Genomic DNA, 23,412 nt, shown 5'->3' with positions numbered 1-23,412 from the left:
TTGAGTACAACGTTTTCTTTTAAAATGAAATACTGGTGACAAAAACGGAAATGCGAAGATAGAATTGAATGGCTTTCAGCAAATCAAATACACTTATTAAATATAAATAAATCACGCGACAAGAATATTTTGAGAATAAAACTGAACAAAGTACCTGTCAGAAAAGCTGTAAAATTACAAGTACTCACATCACTAGAACACATGCTGCTAGGCATTTATGGCGCAAACAATTGCTTCAGAGTAAATATCACGCTGCGTGATAAGCGATAAGACTGGGAATTGAAAAGAGGAGGTGCTGCGATTATAATTATCAATTTTCCCCGTACTCTTCTTCATAAGGTACTTATCTCTTATTTTGATCATCACATAATTTGGAACACAACAGACAGGAGCAAACCAGTGAATGGGTAGAGGTGATTGTACCAAAATTGTACCTATTTTGGCTTGGGATGGGTGTCAATGGGGGAATTCTTCTAAAAAGGGGATAAGAGTTAAAAGGTGTTAACTGCTCTCCTCAACATACCTGGGTACACACTCTACACCAATTTCTCGCTATCATCTCCTAATCTTGGATGCAGCGGCATAAGAGGAGTATGCATCTACGCAGCTGATTATCTCAGGGTGTCAGAAGTCTCTCTCAGCTCATCGTCAGTGGAACATGTGTGGCTTAGACTGTCACTGATTGGGAGTGACTGTCTGCTGCTGGGATGTGTTTACCGCAGTCCGTCAAGATCTGATGAAGAGCATGCCACTCACCTGGGTCAGCTCATTCGACAGGCAAGTTCGATGTCCTACTCTCATCTGGTGATTGTAGGAGATTTCAACTTTCCCCAGATCAATTGGGAAACTGAAGCATCCAACGCACCTGACACCCATCTTTCTCAAACTTTTCTCGACACGATACATGACTGCTTCCTTTTCCAGCACGTCCGCTCTCCTACTAGATTTCGATTGGGTGAAACTCCAAATGTACTGGACCTGGTGTTAACCAACGAAGAAGGCATGATTCGTAATCTCGAGCACCTTCCTGGACTCGCCAGAAGCGATCATGTTGTCCTGAAATTTACTGTTGTTTGCTATGCGGATGTGTGTACCTCACACCGCCCACCGATTCTACACATCAACTACGAGCGCCTTGCAGGTGTCCTGAGGTCACGAAACTGGGATGATATCAGAAACTTGGACCTGGAAGAAGCATACGAATCGTTCAAGTCGCAAATCGCCGGAGACGTTGAAGACTGTTCGGTCAAGAGAAGCGCCCACTCCAGGAAGAACCTCTACATGAATCGGGCGGCGATGCAGCTGAGAAAGAGGAAGCAGGTGCTGTGGGGCGTCTACCGTCAAACTCTCGACAACGTGGATCATGCCCGGTTTGTGAGGTGCAGAAATCAGCTTAGGGGCCTGACGAGAAAACTTCGAAGGGACCACGAGTCAAAGCTGGCATCGAACCTCAGACAGAACCCCAAAGCATTTTGGGGGTACGCCAACTCTAGGCTGCGTACTAGGTGCCGTGTTGAAGACCTGATGGATGACAACGGTGAGCTTGTGTCCAGCAACCGAGCAAAAGCTGAAGTACTAAGCAGGTTCTTCTCCAGCGTCTACACCTCAGAGGGAGCTGAGCCTCCCCCAGCTCTGCCATGCAACTTCCAGGGACCCCCACTGGTTGACGTGGATGTATCGCCACAGAAAGTTGAGGCTAAGCTGGCGGTCTTGAAGCCAACTAGCTCGCCAGGGCCGGATGCTATTCATCCCCGAGTGCTCCGCGAGTCTGCAGGCCCCCTGTCCGTACCCTTGAGTTTGCTATTTGCAAAGTCACTGGAAGCAGGAAGTCTCCCCTCTGATTGGAAGATTGGCGAAGTAGTCCCCATATACAAGAAAGGCGACCGCAGAAACCCCGCGAGCTACCGACCAGTGAGCCTTACCTCCATTCCGTCAAAGGTGCTCGAGTCCATCATTCGCGACCATCTTCTTCAACACTTCACGGACAGTGGACTGCTGCATGCGGCTCAGCACGGATTTCTCCCGAGGAGATCATGTTCCAGTCAGCTACTGGAGGTGATGGAAGATTGGAGTGCTGCATTGGAAGATGGTGACCCAGTTGATGTCGTATACCTCGACTTTGCCAAAGCCTTCGACTCGGTGCCGCATCAGCGACTCCTCAGTAAGCTGCGCGCCTATGGAGTCGGGGGGAAGCTGCTGAGTTGGATTGAGGCTTTCCTTGTTGGTCGTACTCAGAGGGTTGTGCTGCAGGGATCGAGGTCTGGCTGGGTCCCCGTCACCAGCGGTATCCCCCAGGGATCTGTCCTTGGTCCCGCCCTCTTCACGATTTTCGTCAATGACATGCCCCAGCAAGTGTCGAGCTGTGTCAAGCTGTTTGCAGACGACACAAAACTCTACCGTCGTGTGACAGGTGACCCTGCCGGCCTTCAAGCTGACATCAACGCTCTGGTCAACTGGTCGAAGAAGTGGCTGTTGCCCTTCAATGTGTCGAAGTGCAAAGTGATGCATGTCGGAGGTCTGAATCCTGAGCACACATACTTACTGGATAACGCCGCGATTGAGAGCGTGAGCGAAGAGAGGGATCTGGGCATCATTATCGACGAGAACCTGAAGTTCCACCAACAAACTGCTGCTGCCATTGCAAAAGCGACCCAGATGTTGGCTGTTGTGAGGCGCTCATTTGCTACCCTCGACGTGATCACGCTGCCTCTGCTGTACAAGTCTGTGGTGAGACCGTTCCTCGAGTACGGCAACATTGTATGGGGGCCATTTGGCAGAGTCAACCAGAAACGGTTGGAGCGGGTACAACGTCGAGCGACTCGCATGGTTGACACCATCAGACATCTCCCATACACCGAGCGTCTGCGCCGTCTCGACATACCGTCGCTGTACTATCGTCGTCGCCGAGGGGACATGGTGACAGTGTTTCAGCTGTTCCATGGTGGCATGTCAGTGGTTCCTGAAGCGCTTCCGACCAGACACAGCTCCGACCGCACAAGGGGACATCAGTGGAAGCTGCAGAAACCGAACGCAAGAACGCTCACGAGGAGGAACACCTTCAGCACAAGAGTCGTGAATGACTGGAACTCTCTGCCAGCTTCTGTAGTGTCTGCCACCAGCGTCAATCAGTTCAAGGCCAGGCTGGACGAACACTGGAAAAGCCTGAAGTATGACATTCCATACCCATAAGAGCCCAGACTGTCCTAGTCCTAGAGCTCGATGAGAACGGGATCTCCAGGCCAAGTGGCCTTTTCCCTCCCGATCACTGTGAAGGTAAGGTAAGGTAAGGTGTTAGTAAGATCAGGCCAAAAAAGAATGGAAAAGGGCATGAATTTGTATACTAGCATGGTATATTAGAATGTAGGACTTAAAACGACCATCCATGCAAATCAAAACGCTTTTTCTCATGGAATGAAAAATTGCACTTGAAACTCAAGATGAGAGATTAAAAGGATTTTCCTTTGAATGTTGTTTCCTCCGTTCCGTTGCTTCCATCCTCAGGATACTGAAATCCTTCTCCTCCACACCGCACTCCGGGTTGGACAGGCACCTTTATCGCTTGTGAGCTGCTCTCTTGGAGCGGCACTGCTGATTCTGAGGGAGAGCACCCTGTAGCTGGCCGCAGGGAGTGCTTGGGGGGGGGGGCTGGACGGCCTGTCCATCTGGACAGGCTCAGACTTTCTAGGGTGTCTGCCCAGACCAATGTCTCCCCCTAATTCCTATCATCCTTCTGGCTCTGAAATGGTCTTGTCAGCCCAAAAGGGTCTAACCCAACAAAACAAACAAATGTTGTTTCCCATTTATCTGATTTTGCGACACTGTAGGTAGGACTGTAGGTCCTAACTCCTAAGTGTAGACTGTAGATAAAACTTCATTTTCAAGATTGCATTAACACTTCAGTGATTCTTGCTATGGATGAAGGACTGGGGTGCCTATTGCCTACTAAGTATAATTTACATTTTCTAACTTTATTTTTTAATCTCTTATTGCATGCAATGTATGAACATTGTATGAACACCAACCTCATGAACATTTTAATTTCATTTTAAGGTGAAGTAAATCATTACTGGATTGAGGGATGTTTTTGCCAAGAGTCTGAGCATACTTTTGCTCTTGTGTTAATATTTGATGTGAATTGAAATAAGTTTTCCGTGTCCTGACTGTACCTACCTATCTAGTTCTTTCTCCATCCTCATATTCAGGTACTTTACAAACTAGTGCTATTTATGCTAGGTTGTGTGTCATGCTGACCCTTACCCTACATAGGTATTTTGTGAAAAGAAACTGACATGTTTAAGAATAAATATATATTTCTTGCTTTCTTGACTGGGACCCTGACATAACAAGCTGCTTAAAACAGCATTGTGTTGCTTCATCAGTTATTACCTAGGTGAATTTTACTTGTACATAAGCATGATTACTTCTTAGCTTGCATGTCTTGTCATCATGCAATATTCAATATAACGTTTCTCTGTGATGGTGATAGGTATTGTTTCTGTGTTGCTGAGAATGATGATTTTTTTCATTTCAGTTATGGCTGGTGTTCCACTGGTCACCAAAAATGACTTCAGAAAGAAGGTATGGGACCATTTAGAAAAGAATGATTTGGCAGAGTTTCCAAGACCTGTGCATAATAGGTAAGTAAACTGTCTGTTCCATTCGCATGCTACTATAGGCTTAAGGTTATTTTCAGCGATTTTTCACGAAAGTTGCCTTGCTCTGAATGCAAAGCTGTATACAGATTAATTACTATAAGTTACACAAGTTAATTAGTGCCCCTTGCTAGAATTCCATGCCACATCTTCCCTCCTCCCTCCGTGTGCGCGTGTGCCTTCTCGTGCCATGTTTATCCATCACGTCTCGCCTTCCCCTCCCCGCGCGGGCGCGGCACCTCAGTCGTCTATTTTGGGACGGAGTCTGCCAGGGCGCGATGTCGCTTCCGCCGCCGGTCGGTGACAGGATCCTATCAGCAATGTCTGGGAGGTGGAGCTGATCTGCACTGGGCAGATAAAACGCGCAACAGAGATCGTAATCTTTCCAGTTTCGTTTTTTCCGTTTTAATGCCGCATAAGTCGAGACTGAAGTCGAGACCTGATGCTGCCATCTGCCAACGCTTTGAACATAGATCATTTATCGATCGTTCGGAGCTGTTTGACATATCGAAACTGATATTGGTTTCCTTTGTTCAAACGGATTACTAAGGAAATGAATGTTTAGCATCATCTACTAAATTTGCGATGTTATTTTACTATTTCAGAATTCACTCATTGACGTTTAAAAATGCGGAGGGAGAACCCGGAACAGCATTAGGTCGGTGATTTCCGAACGTTTCGTAGACAGGTTTTCTGAAGGACATAATGGTAGGCGAGTAGTACTTCCAGTGAGTCCACTAATGGTTGTTACGGGGAAACGGTGAACTGGAAGCGCTGCTTAAAGATCGAACTGTCACATGGGCCACTTGTGTAGCCTGAGTGCCGTCTATAGCGTGGGATCAACCGTACGCGGAATCCGCCTTCTGTCGACAGTCGACAGATTCTAGCAGGGTTTAGCAACCCTGCTAAACCGGTTGCCGGTGGGGGCCATAGAGCTAGACTCGCGGGGCTTCAAGCGCGCTGCTAAGGCACTTGTTCTGTCGTAGCTTTTATGTGTGCATGTGAGCGTGCAGGTATGACTATGATGCTATCTGTGATATTTTGACAAGTTTCCCGCCCATGTGTTAACTTTGTAACAACTGACACAGAATAGCCACGTCTGCACTGTGGAGTGTCTGCGGAAGTCGTAAATAAATAAATAAATAAATTCTGGTCTGGCTCCATCGACACTTTAGCTATGTATCAATGATTCTATGCAATATCACATCGTGTCGAATACCTATTCATCTTTGCGTTGTGTAATACAGTGTGCCCAGTGGTTCGATTCTAGACTGTCAGTCGTCTGAAAAACCAGCTGCCGGAGCCTGTCCGGTTTCTACCTCGGTGACCGTGATGTAGTTGGGTCAATATATGCCAGACCCGGCGCCGGCGAGCGTCCTGGCATACACACGACGTGAGTGCAGTGTTTGCGGCTGGGTTGGTGGCTGCCGAGCCTCGCTGGGGGCTGCCGCAGGGTTGGGCGGCTCCGGGAGGGCCGGTCTGTCGCGGAACGGGGTGACGTCATCTTTATGATGTCATCGGTATGATGTCACCATGCAGGTTGGTCCGAAACGATGACATCACAGACCTCGTGCGTCGATGTCGATGCGTCACTGAGTACTAAAGGGATGGCTTCTGAAAGATTATCTAACGTAGATCATAAATTGCAGTGCCATCAGTGCTTATGGTCTGCCTCGATTTGAAATATTCCTTATATTGATCGGCAAATGGCTGTTGGTAGCGAATTTTCCGAAACGTGGCTATCGCCCTCCCACGGGCTCGGTTATATAATGCTAGGCTATCACGACACTGACACTCTTCCCCTTTATATTGCTGGGTTTGCGGTGCCAGTGTTTGGGTAGGGTGTCGGCGGGTCTGCGGATGGGTGGCGGCTAGTGACGCCCGCGAAGTCTGAGTGTGATTAATCTAAATCGATGTCCCTGTGGACTAAGACTCTACCCTCTCGAACTAACTGGGTCAGGTCGGGTGGCTGTGCACTGTGCGGGTTGTGGGCGGCACAGTGACTGGGATGCGGGCGGTCGACACTCCCAGTGGCCGGTGATGAAATCCCACGCCACCACCCGGCTGCTGGGGAGCGACCCCTCCCTGCGCTGCCTCCGGAGCGGGCCAGCCCGTCGGCCGGCACTCAGTAATGGACTGGGTGTTTGTATGTGTGTTTATTTCACGGCTGTTTGCCTCATGGCGATGTCTGTCCTCACCCTCGCCTCTGCATGGACACTTGCGCACCGCGTCTTGTTACCTGTGTATTGTGTACTCAACTTCCCGACTCTGCTACCCGTAATTGCTAATGCAGCTTTTTTAGATTGTTGCGAATTTTCCGGTAAACATCTCGCGGCGACCCTGTAAGGTTTGGTGGATATTTTCAAAACATCCACTCCTTCCCTTGAATCCGTTCCATTCCGTTTCACGTTACACGTGTCCAGTGGTATTTTATAGCACCAACTACTAGTACAGCATAAAGGCTAACTTGCGATACTCGCCGCTTCATTGATGCCTCGGATCGTTTCAGGATCCCCAACTTCAAGGGCGGCGCGACGGCGGCGCACTCGCTGGCCGCACTCGACGAGTTCAAGCAGGCCAAGGTGGTGAAGGTGAACCCGGACAAGCCGCAGGAGACCGTGCGCTTCCTGGCACTGGAGGTGAGTCTTCCAGGTGTAGGAGGTGAGAACTGTAGGCGCTGGAAGTGAGTGGTGAGCTGAATTGGTGCAGGAAGTCAGAATTTTCTACGCTAGAAGTGAGAAGTCAGCTTCATTGGTGCGGGAGATAATACTGTCGACAATGGAAGTGTGATATGACTGACAGGCTAACTTGTGACAGGCAGGCCGTAACCGACCGTGCTTGTGGGATCCGACGGTATTCAGTTTTTCTTCTATTCGACTTGAATCAGATCGATATCATTATTTGCCTGTTATAGCAAAGTTAAGGTGCTGGTCATTTTGCACTCCTTTACATGAGTATACGAAGCCTCGCCATTCCACACCTGCGCAACTACTTCCCCATGGACTCCCATTCAGTCCCGCTCAGTAGAGGCTTGGCCCGTGCACCGTCTGGAGATAATGCCTGGCTTTCGTTTCGGCTGGGCTCTGGAGCGTGCTCTGTAAACTGTGACCTGAAGACCGCTGAAAAGACGGCTCAGGTGGCGAAGAACGGGCGCTGCCTCGATAGTTAGGTCGCAAGGCTAATTTTTATGCTTGCTACCCGAATGATGGTACTCCGGAGAAAGAAGAAGTTAATCTGGTCCTGTAACTGGCAAACTGGAGTTATAGGTACTTTATTCCATAGACAAATTGAGCTATTTATTTTAAAAGTTGCCCGGGCTTGACCGACTGAACCTAGTTATTACTTTTCTTATAAACCTTTGATGTCCACGTAAGGCCTGCAACCTACTACCTGTAACGCGTAAACCTGTCAGATATACGGGTGAAAACACTTCTAGTCGTTCCTGGCTAAGTAGTAATTGGAATTGCCAATTATAATTCTCGATTTTGTGTTTCTTGCTACCTAAACCACGCCATGGTACGGCTCTCCAGTAAAAGTCTTGTTGGTTTTGCTTTTTCGGACATATCTGGTCCTATATAATGTTTAAATGCATAAGTATCAACCCGGATTATGTGTATGCACATTTACCACGAGACTGTGAAATTTCATCGTTGTATGCCAAATACTTTCCGAGATATCCACCAAAAACCTCATTTTCTGCCGTTTGGGGTATTCTGGCCGCAATCTTCCTGGGGTCGCCTATGACATCCATGGTGCCACCTAGCGAGAGGGACGCGGAAACACAGAATCATGAATGAATCGAGCGCGTAGTAAACGGTGTATGGAAGGGAGACTCGGCAGAGGCTATCCGGGTGGCCGGCGCGCGGCGCGCCCTTAGGCATCGGCCGACCCTTCGGACCGCGTGGGGTCAGAGGTCGCGCTCGGGAAGTCTCGGCTCTGGGTTTTAGCGCTGTGCAGTCAGGAAGGGAGGGGAGGATAGCGCTAGCCCGACTGACTAGTATCTCGGCTGATTCGTGTGGGGTGGAACGGATCACAGAACGGGATGGTGGCTAGTGGTGGATGATGGGATGGTGGTTAGGTTATAGTGCGTACTGCGTAGAACGTAGTTGAACATGCTTTTTTCATGGCAAACAACATGCAGCATAATGTGCGGGATTATGCCAGAACTCATACAAAAAGGAACTAATATTTCGGCCGAGGGAGTGGATGAGTGCCGTGACAAAGCATGACGATGCTGCCAAAATCGGGATGCTTGTTTGCTCCCATTTTTTTTTTTATTAAGTTTTAACCCTAACATGCAGCGCTTGATCCGAACTTAGAGGTCCCCGACTGACCTTGGACTTTAAAATCGCACCCGTCCGGTGCGCCACCTTTTCTTCAGGGGCGCTCTTCTTGGTTGTATCTGTTCTTACCAATAACTAAAGCAAATCGAATGTATAATAAAAAGGGCATACCTCAAACACAGTTTAATTAACATCCGCTCGTGTGCATACTTGTTTTTACCTATACCTTCTCGCATCATAATATATCACTTCAGTGCTTAACCTTCAACGGAATTTTGGGTTTTCTGCATATACCCCGGCCGAGGGGGGGGGGGCGATTACGACCCCTCTCCGTCTTTTTGCCCCTAATTGAGCAGAGCCACTCAGGCCACGAGGCTGACTCAAGGAGGTCATATCGCTTCTTCGATGCGGAGTCCACTGGTGGCTTCCCGACTCGCTAGCTCAATTTGATCGGGACTTTTTGGTGAAATCTCCTGTGACCTTAGTGACGTCATAAATAAAGTCGCCTAACTTTAAGAATGGAAAAGTGAATGCTGGGGCTCGCAAAAATTGTATAAAATCGCGAATTCATGCGCTTGAGACAACTTTAGATGGCTCCCGACGTCAAAATAACAGTTTTCATATTTCCCAATTGATTAATAAACGTGAGGTTGCGTGACCGGCCTGACTTCAGGTGACTCTTAAGAAAAATACGAGATAGCTACATACAAGTTGTGAGGCCTCTGGGAGATAGTACTAATCATATAAGCTTCATTCCCCGTTGAAAAGTCCCCTGGCACGAAGGGTGCTGCGACGTCGCGACATTTTGGGGCCTTACAGAGGTTCACTTTTGACGCCATTGGTCAACGGCCTGACCTTAACCTTCGCACTTGTAGGAGGGTGTCGAACAGACCTCCTACCCTCAGTTTTTCGCAAATAACTCGCGCAAAAAGCGGCTGATTGCGGCGAAACTTTTAGTACCCTCGAGGTATTCAATATTACGCCTACCCTATAATTTGCATGACCATGACTCAAAAGACCTTTGACTTGTAACCTGTTTTCCGAGACCATGTTTGGCCGGAATCGCGTTTTGGCGTATTTCGAGTAGAACGCGTTTTATTGTCTTTTTGTGGCTTTAAGCGATCAAACATGTGAAAGGATGTTGATCGCATGGATTCTAGTGGGCATCAAGGTCACGTGAAGATCAGTCAGGTCACTGACCTTTGATGACCTTTGTTCACTCTTTCGAGTTCTACATGTTTCTAGGGTAGATTTTGGAGTTGATTTCGCATTCAGAAACCGTTTGAACATTTAAGAAGTAGTTTTGGTTCACTCGTAACATGTGACCTGACCTGACCTGACCTAACCCGACCTGGCCTAAATGCACGAAAACATCATCTGTGATCAAAACTAACTTGAATTTCGTGATCAGCACCCCGCCAAACCCTATAATAGCTTCACTTTACGAAGCTCTAACAGGTCCCGATTCCTCGACTTTTGAGTTATATTGACCTGTCAACCAATGACCTAGGACCTTAACCCTCGCCCGTATTGGTGTTTTTCCAGCCGCGAACGTATAAGGGGGGGGGGTCCGTTGGACCCCCCCCCCTTGCCGTTTCGCCCCTGATCGAGCTAGAGCTTCGCAGAAAAAACGAGCGTGTTGTCCGTGACGAGAGGAAGCCGATGATACCCAATTTTAAGGTCCTAGGTCATTGGTTGACCTTGCAGGTCAGGTCAACGACTCAAAAGTCGGGAAAATCGGGACCTGTTAGAACGTCGTAAAGTGTGGCTGCTATGGTTTTTTTTTTCGGGGTGCTGATCACGAATATCATGTTAGTTTTGATCACAGATGATGTCTTCATGCATTAAGGCCAGGTCGGGTCAGGTCAGGTCAGGTCAACCAGTAAGGGTATTCGTAGTAGTTGGCAACCGCCTCTGACAGCTTCGTAACATGTTACGAAGGCACCAAAACTACTTCGTAAATGTTCATATGGTTGCTAAATTCGAATTCAGCTAAAAAAACTGGCCTAGAAACATGTAAAACTCGAAAAAGTGAACCGAGGTCATCAAAGGTCAATGACCTGACCTAACCTCAGGTGACCTTGACACCCACCCTAATGCATGGGGGCAACATCATATCACATGTTTGAACGCTTGAAACCACGAAAAGACTGCAAACGCGCGGCTAATGCGAGCCGACATACGCCGAATCGCGATTCCGGCCAAACATGGTCTCGGAAAAGAGGTCACAGGTCAAAGGTCATTTGGGTCAGGGTCAAAAAATTTTCAGGGTAGGTGTAAAATTGATCAATGCAAGGGTACTGAAAGTTTCGTTGCTATCGGCCGCTTTTTACGCGAGTTATTCGCGAAAAACCTTAAGGGGGTTGCATCAACCCCCCCCCCCCCGTGCCGGCGAGGGTTAAAATTGGGTATCATCGGCCTCCTCTCGTCACGGGCAACACGCTCTTTTTCCGCGAAGCTCTAGCTCGATTAGGGGCTGAACGGCAAAGGGGTCCAACGGACCCTCCTCTCCCTCTTTACGATAGACGCTGGCAAAACACCAATATGGGCGAGGGTGAAAATACAGCTGCTGTCATAAAAATTCAGCTTGAACCAAAGGTCAGGCTTGCCAAATTTCAACTCTCGCAGCTATCAACAAAAATAAGCATGTGGAGGCGGCACCCGCCTCCCCTCCCCCTCTCGGCCACTGCCAGCGAGGTTGCGTATCATACATGTTACAAAGCATCATATCAAGATGACACACCCCAGCAGCCTGAACAAAAACTTGTTACCCACGCTAGTCTATCGGCACCATATATAACACATGATCGAGACTGTCGTCAGCCACGGACGCGCACTCGACCAACCCTCTGAGCCCGTTGATTGCGGGTGACCTTGACATGTCTAGCCTGATCGGCGGCCGGCCGCTGTCGTGCGGTCGTTACACGCGGAGGGGAGAGAGACACAAAGTTCTACGTTATAGCTGACCTCTGACCTTTCCCTGCGCCCTGGTCACCGACCCCGCTCCATGTCGCTGGGCGGTGGCATGGCGGTGGAAACCGGTTCTAGCCTCTACACATGCCACCATTCTAACCCTCCCCTCCCCACGCTACTACGCGGCGTGGAGAACGCTCGTGCGTAACTGGGCGGAGCAAGGGGTCACGCGATACAGGGGCGGAACTGGTTGCCCTCCCGCTCGCCGAGCGACCAACGACTAATACCCTGGAGAACCGTACCTATCCGAGCTACATAACCCAGTTTGGTGCGGGAACGACAGGCGATTCTGCAGTCTGGTCGTCATTAAACCCAAATAATCCCCGTCATCGTAATTGGTGCGGAAATTAAGCTATCGACCTTTTTACAGCATTTATCATAAATGTTGTTTTGTCAGATACGTGCTAAGTTGATAACTATCTTACCTCTAGATCCAGAAACTGTCTTGATTTGTGGCTAGTCGTCCTTTTGCTCCTCCCCCCCCCCTAAAAAAGCATGGGTTCGATGGTGTTCAAGACGTATGTCTTGGTCGGTGCCGACTGCCGCCGTTTGACGCCCCCCCCCCCCCCCCCGTCGGTCGGCAGGCGGAGAAGACGGTGCTGGTGCCGACGCCGCGGCTCCGTCACGGTCTGTTCAACCGGCTGACGCCGCCGGGACTCTCCAAGGAAGAGCTGCGCCGCGTGTCACGCGCCGAGGGCGTCAGCAAGTTCAGCTCGCCCGTCGGACTGGACAACATCGTGCCCGTGGACCTGATCGTCGTCGGATCGGTGGCCGTCTCCAAGGATGGTGAGCTGGAGAGATTTTCGATACATGATCTGGCCTCTTCATTACCCACAGATTGGACAGTGGATACATAAGTTATGAGTTTTGATTTTGTTTTCCTTCATTGTGTAGCGGTTGTCTTTAACTTGGTGGTTGAATTGGTGTTTCAATGACTCCTTACTCCTGTTCATTTGTCATCAAATATGTGCCTCCCTTCCCACACCAGGATACCGAATCGGCAAGGGCGAGGGCTACGCTGACCTGGAGTACGCGATGGCTCGCGGCTCGGGGGCCGTCTCCGAGGATACGCTGGTCATCACCACCGTCCACGACGACCAGGTGAGCGGCGGGAGACGCTCAGTCGACAGGCTGGTTGCCCGGCAGCTTTTGTTGGTGTATATAGACATTGCAGCGTTGGGTGCTTGTCATTTCAGGAACATTTCGTCCGTGTTTTATATTAAAATTGTGCGCTTTGAACTCACAATATCAAATACGGTGCATGAAACTTTGTGCACGGAGACGATTATTGCGTCAAAAGTAATATTACTGTTCATCGTGCGTTCACTGCTCGTACCTTGACCCAACCCGAGTCCCGTCTGACCGGTCACGCTCTCCGGCCCAGGTGTTCGCCTCGCTGCCGCCGGAGCTGTTCGGCTCCCACGACCTCACCGTGGATGTGATCGTGACACCGACCCAGGTGATCCGCGTCAGCAAGCGGCACCCCAAGCCGACCGGCATCATCTGGAAGCTGGTCACACCGCGCAAACTGAAGGCCATCCCCGTCCTGAAGGCTCTGCGTGAGGTCGAGGCAGTGTAAGTATAAAGATGTCGGAACAAATAGGCGAACAGGCCGCCTGCATAGGCAAACACAGTTTTATTCAGCTGTTTTCTATTTCTTCACGTATCGTTGTTGAAAGGAATTACTGGCCAGTGCTTACGAATAAATAGCAGTTCAACTGGTATTCTGCTTCATGTGTCGTCTTTGGCATATATGCTAGATTACGTAAACGATTTGTCGCGGATATTGACGTTCACTGTGTATCGCTGACAGGGCCGGCAAGGACGTGACACTCGGAGAACCAACGGAGGCCGAGCTGGAGGACGCCGCCGCGCGCAAGGGCCGCCGGCTGCGGGCCGACATGGCCCCCGACTCCGGCCGGCCGGCCGGTCCCGGCGGGCCGCGCCGCCGCCGCCGAGAGGTGGGCGCCGGTGACGCCGAGCCCTCGCACAGCGACTACGACGATGACGGCACGGACAAGCGGCGCCGGCGGCGTCCGGCCGCGCCGCGCCGCCGCCGCCGCGTCGCCAGTGACGCGGCCGCGAGCGACGCTCAGGAGGAGCCCGAGGACGAGATGCGCCACCAGCAGCGCCGCCGGCGCCGGCCGCCGCCGCCAGTCGAGCCGGTGCGACACGCAGACGAGGAGACGCGGCGGCCGCGCGTGCGTCGCGAACGGCCGCCCATCGACCACGCCGACGGCCTGACTGTGATCGTGCGCCGGATCCCGTCCGACGCACGACCCCGCGATCTGCGCGAGGCCATCATGGCGGCCGACTCTCCGGCCACCATCCTCTCGTGGAAGGGCCGCCAGGGCGTGGCGCTGCTGCGCCTGCGCTCGGCGGAAGATGTGGAGCATCTCCTGGATGCCGGGGACAGCTTTAAGCTCGTCAACGAAGTGGTGTTGCTGGAGAAGTACGACCAGAAGCGCGCCGCGCCGCCCGCAGACCGGCCAGCTCGCTCGGAGAGGGCGGACCGCTCAGAGCGGCCCGAGAAGGCTGAGCGCGCCGAGCGGGGTGAGCGCAAGGAGCGCAGTGAGCGGAGGAGGCGGCCGGAGCGCGAGGATCGGTCGCGCAGCGGCGGGCGCCGCCGGCAGGGCCCGCGGCCCGTCTCGCACGAGGAGGCTGAACTGACGGTGTTCATCGGTCGGCTGCCGGCCACCACACGCGTACGCGAGCTGCGCGCCGCGCTGCTGGCTGCCGGCGCGCAGGAGCCCTCCATCGCGTGGAAGGGACGCCGCGGCATGGCGTTCGTGCGCCTCAAGACCCCGGAGGCTGCCGAGCAGCTGGTGGCCGCCGCCGACCAGCTGAAAGTGATCAGCGACGAGCTGGTGGTGGAGCGATACAAGGGCCGCGAGCACCACGACTCCGAGGACGGCGCAGAGGAGACGGAGAAGGCACCCGCCAGAAAACCCCGCAGGGAAGCTGCGGAGACGACCACCGTGGTTGGCAATGGGGAGAGCGAGAGGGTGCCGACGGCTACTGTGAAGGAGGACGTCAAGCCGACAGTGGATGGCTCAAAGAAGAAAGACAAGGCTGCTGATGCTACGAACAGCACGGCGAAGCCCGCGGCTACGCCGGCTACGGATTCGTCCAAAGCAGCCGCTGATGGTGCGGCGAAACTCTCCAGTGATTCCAAGCCTGCGGAAGCAGCGAAGTCACCACCAGCGAATTCGAAACCAGCGCCAGTAAAAGATGAGCCGGCACCCGCTAAGGCCGAGCCGGCACCCGCTAAGGCTGAGCCGGCACCCGCTAAGGCCGAGCCGGCACCCGCTAAAGCCGAGCCAGCACCTGCCAATACTGAGCCAGCACCGGCTAAACCCGAGCCAGCTCCTGTCAAGACTGAGCCGGCACCCGCTAAAGCCGAGCCAGCTCCTGTCAAGACTGAGCCGGCACCCGCTAAAGCCGAGCCAGCACCCGCTAAGACGGAACCAGCACCTACAAAGGCGGAGCCAGCACCCGCAAAGACAGAGCCTGTGCCTTCAAAGACGGAGCCCGCACCTGCAAAGCCCGAGTCAACACCCGCTAAGACGGAGCCAGCCAAGACAGTGTCTGAGCCTGCAAAGGCGGCGGAACCAGCACCTGCCAAAGCGGAGCCGACGCCTGTAAAAGCAGAGCCGCCTGCTGCACTGGTTAAAACCGAGCCCGTCCAACCGGACCCAGCGTCCACTAAGAAGTCTGAGTCGACGCCGGCCGACAGTGAGCCTGCGAAAAAGGCTGCAGAGCCTGCCTCTGCGAATGAGTCAACGCCGGTGAAGACGGAGTCAAACGCTGACAAACCGGACTCGAAACCACCGCCAGCGAACTCGGAACCGGCGAACGTGAAAGCAGAACCAGCAGAGACCGACTCCAAGGCGGACAGTGCTGCCGCTGAGAAGCCGGCGACTCCGTCCGAGACGACGAATCAGGCGCCTGCGGGCGACGCCGCCGCCTAGTCTCTGCGGGCAGCGGACGCGGCTCCCGGCTGTGGCTGCCCCGTCACGCTGGCCGCTAACGCTGCCTGCCCTGAGCACACACTGCCATACACCCATGGGTAGAGCCCTTCCGTTTGCGTGCCGCTTGTAGGTGTTCTGGTGGCGACCGTCTTAGTCTGCGAGTACCTGGTGCGGCGCGCCTCCAGCCGCGCAGCCGCGCCGTGAGGCGGCACGCTGCGGCCGGTCGGCAGGCCGGCGCCGGCTCGGTGGTCGCCCGGCACCGGCCGCCGCCTGTCGTGCCAGTCGTGTGGTATCGTCTCATCCGCATGCCGCCTGGGAGTCCGGTGAGCGACTGTAACTGTGTTCTTATTAAGACAATCTAGGTTTTGTGGGTGGTGTGGGCTCAGACTCGGGCGTACGTACCTTTGTGAGTTGTATCATCCGCAAGGGTTAGACAAGCGATGACAATATCGGGAATCTTGAAAATCTAGGAAGAGCTTTCAATGTGTGCAACTCTCGCTTAAAGTGCGACAATATGGAGAATCTAAAGCGACCTCATTCTTGCAGCCTTCGGTAACTCGAAGGAACTGATGAAGATACATACTATTCAATGGTGCTCTCTAAATCTCAAAAGCGATGCTTCCTTCGTGCACAGATGCGGGGCGATTAGAAATATGGTTACTGGTTGCTTCACGTGTGTTCGTCTTAATCAGATCATGCCTGCTCCAACCATCATGCACAGCTCAAATTAACATCTCAGAACTTTCCGTGCTGTTTTTCGCCGTTCGCCCTAAGACCTCTGGTTCCTTCGTTTGTTTCGTTTACCGGGGGACAGGCGCGCGGCGCCGCATGCTTCAGTTGCATAGTTGGCCGTGTGTTGGGCCGCGGAGGCTGATCGTTTGTCGGTTTGTGTTGTGTGTTTGTGGTGCCGCGCGGGGCCGGTCGGTGGGCACCGACCGATGGGCTGAGCCGTCCAGCGCTGAGGCGGCGTTTGTGTTGCGTTTAACCCTTGCTAGGAGCTGTGGGTTGATAATTAATGTTGACTGGTTATTAATAAATATTTCAACTAATTTTGCAATTTCATCTCATCACTCAAGCAAACATTTGAATGTACGCATTCTGAGATGAGAGGTCAGAGGAGAAAAACTTCAAATTGGGGGTGGCGGCCGGTGGGTTACGACTCACGAGCTTTGAAATTTCAGGAGCATTTGAACCGCGACGAAAATTGATTTCATTCATATGCAGGTTTTACCAGTGATTACTTTACCGCTGAGATCGGCGTCATAACGGAAAATCACAGGGGGCTGCCGCGTCGATGGTGTTTCACCGATGATAGTACCGTGGATCACCGTGGATCTTGCCGTGGATAGCAGCACGCTCCTGTTCCATTTCGCGAGCTGACGTCGCCCTTCTGGTAGTGTTGGAGCAATGGGCTTATTGATGTCTTGCCTCCATAGTCCTTGGATTGGAAAACTTACTTGACACGTGCTGCTATCACCGGTGAAGTGAAACACCACCCAGATTATTTTACCGTAGAAAACGGTGTGACGTCATGTATTTGGTAGCGATATGGTAGCAATTAGGGCCGACGATTCTGACGAACATGTTACAAACAGTTGTTGATATATTTTACTGCAACACTTTGCTATTTAACTGCTATTTCATTCTTCAATAAGATCAGAAGAGCGGAAGTATTTCTATATTGCCTTAGATGCAAGAACCAAGCTTTCATATTGCCTATCTTGCTGTTATTCTTTGAGGTAAGCAGTGTGGTGCGTGTGCCTTTATATTTTTTCGTACATACACAGCCTCAAAATGAAAAGTGTGAAAACTGCGCCTATGTTGATGTCTGTAATCTGTATATCAATATCTATGCGTTTATCAAACTGTTATTATTATTCAACTGTTATTATTTAACGCTCATTCAGCACTTGAGAATGTTAAGTGATCATAATTCAAAGGCGAGGCTAAATATTTTTTAGGTAGGTAAGTTAGGTACCTATTAGATAAATTCTGATTCATTAAACCATCAGCAAGATCAATCTGCTTGAGCTGCCGTGGCCAAGGCCCTAAAACATAGCTGTTGCAAAGTTGAAGCCAAATTGTCAAAATACGTACCTGCTTATCAATGTTGATATGGCTGGGCAATTAAAATTTGTTTCAATGCAGTGAATCTTATTTACCTGGAAGCAATTAAATTGAAATAGGTTATGGTTTTATTATTTGGCTCATGCATCCCTGTGGCTATGTCAGATGTATTTGGTTATTGCAGGTAAAAACTAGTAGGTAGGTATGTAAAAATCATGTTGCTGGGAAACACCAAAAATCAGAACACTTGGGTGTTAGTAGAGCGGACGTCACACGAAGGTTTTCCAACGGAGGAAAGCAGTTTGCCAGGAGGTACTTCTTTCTAACAAAACCTCAACAAACCTAACCTACAACCTACAAACCTACAGCGCCTCTCGTCAGTTGAAAAACCTTTGTGACGTTTGCTCTACTTACGCCAACATTTGTGCCTCATTTCAGGCATCTCCTTACAGCTGCCTGTTGTTTACCCCATTCAGAAGCAAGTCAGAGGCTGAGCTTCAGCTATGTTGAAGAAGGTGTTGACCCTGGTGCTGGTGAGGGATGTAGCCCAGCAACGTGTTTTGCTGGGAATGAAAAAACGTGGCTTTGGTGCTGGAAAGTGGAATGGCTTTGGAGGCAAGCTTGAGCCAGGCGAGACAGTTGAAGAGGCAGCCAAACGGTGAGACATTTACCTGTTATCTTAATTTCAACACAAAGCTTGGAATGCTGTACCTACCTATCAGGTATAGGATCATTCTGTTATGCAAGTCAAATCTCTCATTGATCGTAAATACTGCATCAATAGTATAGTCTGTGAAGTGTGATGTAATAGCTCTTGACATTACTTGCGCCCCTCTTAAGACCACATGGTTTTTTAATGTAAACTTTGGCCTCACACAGAAATTAGATGTCTGCTTAAAGAATAGTCAGTGACCATTGCATCAACTCTTGACAAGATTACTTTTGACCCATGGGTAATCCTCCAGCATATGAACCTCGTGGTACCTACTTTATTCAACTACAGACAGTTGAGCAACATTGCATGATAAAATCTATTATGTGTGGCAATGGTTAGAACATAATCATAGAACGAATTTGTCTCCAGTGGTTAACCCTCGCCCGTATTGGTGTTTTTCCAGCCGCGAACGTATAAGGAGGGGGGGGGGGGGGGTCCGTTGGACCCCCCCCCCCCTTGCCGTTTCGCCCCTGATCGAGTTAGAGCTTCGCGAAAAAAAAAACGAGCGTGTTGCCCGTGACAAGAGGAAGCCGATGATACCAAATTCTAAGGTTCTAGGTCATTGGTTGACCTTGCAGGTCAGGTCAATGACCCAAAAGTCGGAAAATCGGGACCTGTTAGAACGTCGTAAAGTGTGGCTGCTATGGGGTATTTCGGGGCGCTGATCACGAATATCATGTTAGTTTTGATCACAGATGATGTCTTCATGCATTTAGTCCAGGTCGGGTCAGGTCAGGTCAGGTCAACCAGTAGGGGTCCTGCCGGGTATTCCTAGTAGGTGTCAACCGCCTCTGACAGCTTCGTAACATGTTACGAAGGCACCAAAACTACTTCGTAAATGTTCATATGGTTGCTAAATTCGAATTTAGCTCCAAAAACTGGCCTAGAAACATGTAAAACTCGAAAAAGTGAACCGAGGTCACCAAAGGTCAATGATCTGACCTGACCTTCAGGTGACCTTGACACCCACCCTAATGCATGGGGGCAACATCATATCACATGTTTGAACGCTTGAAACCACGAAAAGACTGCAAACGCGCGGCTAATGCGAGCCGACATACGCCGAATCGCGATTCCGGCCAAACATGGTCTCGAAAAGTAGGTCACAGGTCAAAGGTCATTGGGGTCAGGGTCATGAAATTTTCAGGGTAGTTATAAAATTGATTAACGCGAGGGTACTGAAAGTTTCGTAGCGATCGGCCGCTTTTTACGCGAGTTATTCGCGAAAAACCATGGGGGGGTCCGTTCGACCCCCCCCCCCCCCCATACGGGCGAGGGTTAATTTATAGTTTATTTCATCGTGGTGATCTTGGCCCCCTCATCCCGATTTTTTTTATGATGCGTCGATGTATTTTCCCGACCTCTTTGCAACTTTCCAGGGAGCTTCTGGAGGAGAGCTGTGTGCACGCCGAAGAGCTGCTGCCTGCTGGGCGCATAGAGTTCGAGTTTCAGGGTGATCCCTGCCTTCTGGATGTACATGTATTCACAGTGGAAAAATACAAGGGCAGCCCTCACGAAACCGAAGGTAAGCGGTAGGTAGTAAATGTTTTTACATAAACTTAGTTCTAAGATTTCAATGGTTGGATCAACTGAGCCACTCTAAGCAGATTTGTCACTAATTGATTGACGCGGTCTCATAGTAATAAGTGGAATCCGAATTGAAATGGTGAATGAGCATAAATCACAGCGTCAAGCGAATGAGAAATTGGCAAGGAAGTATGACAATAACTCGAGCGTTTCTTTTTGCGGCATCGGTGATTCTGTTTCCCTCGTCAACCGTATATTACTGAGGGCTCCATAGGTCGATCATAGGCAAGAGCTATGGTTGATGAATTGAGTTGATAAATTGTTTCTACTCGCAGGAGCTGCAGGAAAATCAGAAATTGCAGGAAAACTCTGCAGGAATTGCTTGTGATGTTGCATATATCGACTCCTTTAATTCTTTTATATATGGCCTTGATTCGTTGAACGTTCGTTAAATCAACACCAATGCTCATGGTCGTTTGTGTGGCATTCTATTCGGCAGAGATGCGCCCGCTTTGGTATGAAGAGGGTGAAATTCCCTTTGACAAGATGTGGGCAGACGACAGGTTCTGGTTTCCTCTGATGCTGGAAAAGAAGCTCTTCAAAGCACGCTTTCTCTTCAAAGGACACGAGACGATCCTTGACCAATCTTTACAAGTTGTTGATGCTTTGTGACGTGATATGTTGCTGCGAAGTGACTATATGGAATGAGCTGTATTTGAAGCTGGCATATCTGTGAGTTGCATCACGCTTTGTTCATCCTTGCATCTATTACTAAACATATCCATCAAATAAAAACGTTGTATTAAGAGCACTTTTATTTTGCATTCAGATATGTCGAATATTTTGCTTGCTTTCGTGTACCGATAAGTTGCATATCTCCGGTTTTCATTACGGTAATTCATGAAATCAACCGGACGTCCTTGGTCATTGTTCACGAATATTCCGTTCACATCTTGGTTGAGCTTCTCACTTTGAAGAAAACTGTGATAATATTGGTTTTTGCCCGAATGAAATAGACGATGACCCTTGTCCGCTAGTCCCTCAATGCCAGGAATATCACTGAGCTTGGATGGTCAACGCAAGAGGTCAACGTGCGTCCCAGGGCCTCGTTTCATAAAGCGAGTCCGTAACTTTTTTTTTCGCCGCTTTTTCGTCTTGTATTACAAGTGCATGTGAAGCGATGTATTTATTTCCCCTTTTCCCTTCTGTTCTTGCTTGCAAGATAAATAAATTCAACGATTCAAACTAACGTCATCGCTTCACATGCACTTGCAATACAAGACCAAAAGCCACCGTAAGTTACGGACTATATGGCCTTGACGGACTCGCTTTATGAAACGAGGCCCAAGTCTCCTTCGATCAGCATTTGATGGTTTTGATGTGGACCGTAGTCCGTAGGTAATGGTTGGGTAATGGGTAAATACAATTATAATGGGTAAGTATATCTGCAAACAACGGGCGAATATCTAAATCCGCGCTCCATAACTTCACGGCAAGGCCGTTTCTCGGGGTGGCAGATTTTACCAGTCTGAAATTATGCGCCGTGGACTCGCAACGAAATACTGCATTGATTTAGTGATGATTTGCTAGTGAAAACGGCGCTTCAGTTACGTTTGGAAAGTGTTCTATTTTCAGTGGTTCTATGCAAACCGTGTTGTTGGTGTGCATGTAAGTTTATTTTGTTTTTGGTGGATTCTTGTATTGAGTTATATTGATTGAAATAATTTCATTTTATGGATATTAGGGAATTAGGCTGTCGTTTTGACCTAAAAGCTTTGAACTTCAGCTACAGGAAGTCCGAGGATCCATGTTGTACCACAGTTGATAATGCGATAACATCCATGCTCACGTTTCGAAGAACATAGTTTTTAGGATTCAGTGTGCCAATGAGTCAGAGTGGCATTTGCCTGTAACAGTAAAAGCTATGCTAATTTTGCAATAATTTTGCTTAGGCAGTTGGGGCGACAGTTGGGTCACGGCTGGGTGGTACTACTTATTTCATAAATTATCAGAGAAGGTTGTAAAAGAACGAAGCCACAATAATATTAAAAAACCAGCGTGAAAAAGGTATGGCTATCCCATGGATGGTTGTATCCCTTGTCTAATCCATTATCCATGGCTCTCCCCTATTTGTCTGTAATTTGGCAACCAAACTGGAAGAGTAGGGGAAGCAGTGAACCATTTTTGTTACACATGTTTGTGCACAAAATGTCCTATTCACCCTGACATTTTTTCAAATGTCAAGATTTCCTTAATTGGTAGGTATACCTGCTTTGTTTATATACGTACCTACCTAACGCACAGCACTGAGGCCAGTTTTACCAACAGAAAAATAGCAGCCCGGCGCAATTTTTCTGTCAAAAACCCGCCGACGAGTTTCACCAACCAGGCGAAAAAATATCCGCCGGCGTGAAAAAATATCAGCCAGAAAAATAGCCAACGAGTTTCACCAACGGCAAATGCGGCATTAATGGAGTGTTTATCTGCGCCATTATATGTAGAAAAACAGCCCAAAAAAATAGACAGGCGACCCCGTCTGTCTATTTTTTTGATGTCGTGTGGGGATAATTGGCCTCATTTGTTACTAATTATCGTGATTTGCGCTTCTCAGTTGATATAATAATTAAGTATCATTCATGGCCAATTTGTAAAGCATCTGGGCTTCAAGATTAGAAGAGGAATACTGATGATATTGCGTAAAGAAAGAGCCTTTGTCACCAGGCAGGACCAAAAGGAACCAACAAGACGGGTGTTTGGTGTTGTGGTGTTAGTTTTTTCGTTTTATATTATCTTTTTGCTACCAGCACCCAACAGCAAGATGATAGCGCATTAACTAGTGGTCAGCTTACAAGTTCATTGCTCGCACGGAAGTGGAAAATAATGATGGAAGGTCATTTTCGAAAATCAAAGGTGATTGAAGAAATGCTGGAAGGAGAGGCACAGAGGGTAGGCTCATTGGACTCAAGATTTTAAATAAATATGTCACTGTTTTCACATATTCATCTACATTTGACATTGCAAGGTGCCAGCTACTGATACCACTACTACTTTTGGGTGGAACTTACTCGAGCTGTGCAGCATGGTGCATTGACATTGCTAAGACCAAAATGGCAAGATTTTCAAGATATAATAATTCAAGATAGTAATTCAAGATAATTCAACTCAAGATAGAATAAATTTAAAAAAGAAATTGAATAGCATGAAAGAAATGTATAAAGGCTTGT

General features: G+C 49.5%; 2 protein-coding genes across 7 annotated transcripts; both read left to right on the top strand.

Annotated features, from left to right (window-relative positions):
* The first annotated feature begins 224 nt into the window (after window positions 1-224).
* LOC122381778 (nucleolar protein dao-5-like) lies at window positions 225-16,928 on the top strand. 4 transcript variants are annotated; one of them, XM_043366401.1, is made up of 8 exons: window positions 255-339; window positions 4,532-4,637; window positions 7,162-7,291; window positions 12,493-12,694; window positions 12,897-13,009; window positions 13,293-13,483; window positions 13,722-15,159; window positions 15,202-16,928. In XM_043366401.1, the coding sequence occupies exons 2-8, from the start codon at window positions 4,534-4,536 to the stop codon at window positions 15,877-15,879; spliced, it is 2,856 nt and encodes a 951-aa protein (XP_043222336.1). In that variant the 5' UTR covers window positions 255-339; window positions 4,532-4,533; the 3' UTR covers window positions 15,880-16,928. The 4 variants fall into 4 exon arrangements, with proteins under 4 accessions (XP_043222333.1, XP_043222334.1, XP_043222335.1 ...); XM_043366398.1 differs by having other exon boundaries at window positions 225-339; window positions 13,722-16,928; XM_043366399.1 differs by having other exon boundaries at window positions 233-292; window positions 13,722-16,928.
* A 551-nt stretch (window positions 16,929-17,479) lies between these two features.
* Window positions 17,480-20,996, top strand: LOC122381777 (7,8-dihydro-8-oxoguanine triphosphatase-like). 3 transcript variants are annotated; one of them, XM_043366394.1, is made up of 4 exons: window positions 17,480-17,618; window positions 18,423-18,604; window positions 20,041-20,186; window positions 20,688-20,996. In XM_043366394.1, exons 2-4 carry the CDS (start codon window positions 18,450-18,452, stop codon window positions 20,858-20,860), a joined length of 474 nt encoding a protein of 157 aa, XP_043222329.1. In that variant the 5' UTR covers window positions 17,480-17,618; window positions 18,423-18,449; the 3' UTR covers window positions 20,861-20,996. The 3 variants fall into 3 exon arrangements, with proteins under 3 accessions (XP_043222329.1, XP_043222331.1, XP_043222332.1); XM_043366396.1 differs by having other exon boundaries at window positions 17,510-17,618; window positions 18,385-18,604; XM_043366397.1 differs by lacking the exon at window positions 17,480-17,618 and adding an exon at window positions 18,112-18,130.
* The last annotated feature ends 2,416 nt before the right edge of the window (window positions 20,997-23,412 follow it).

The sequence above is a fragment of the Amphibalanus amphitrite genome, unplaced genomic scaffold (assembly GCF_019059575.1).
Source record: "Amphibalanus amphitrite isolate SeventyFive unplaced genomic scaffold, NRLGWU_Aamphi_draft 000127F_arrow, whole genome shotgun sequence".
Taxonomy (NCBI): domain Eukaryota; kingdom Metazoa; phylum Arthropoda; class Thecostraca; order Balanomorpha; family Balanidae; genus Amphibalanus; species Amphibalanus amphitrite.
Note: the sequence above shows the minus strand (reverse complement) of the source record. Positions and strands in the feature narration are given on the sequence as shown.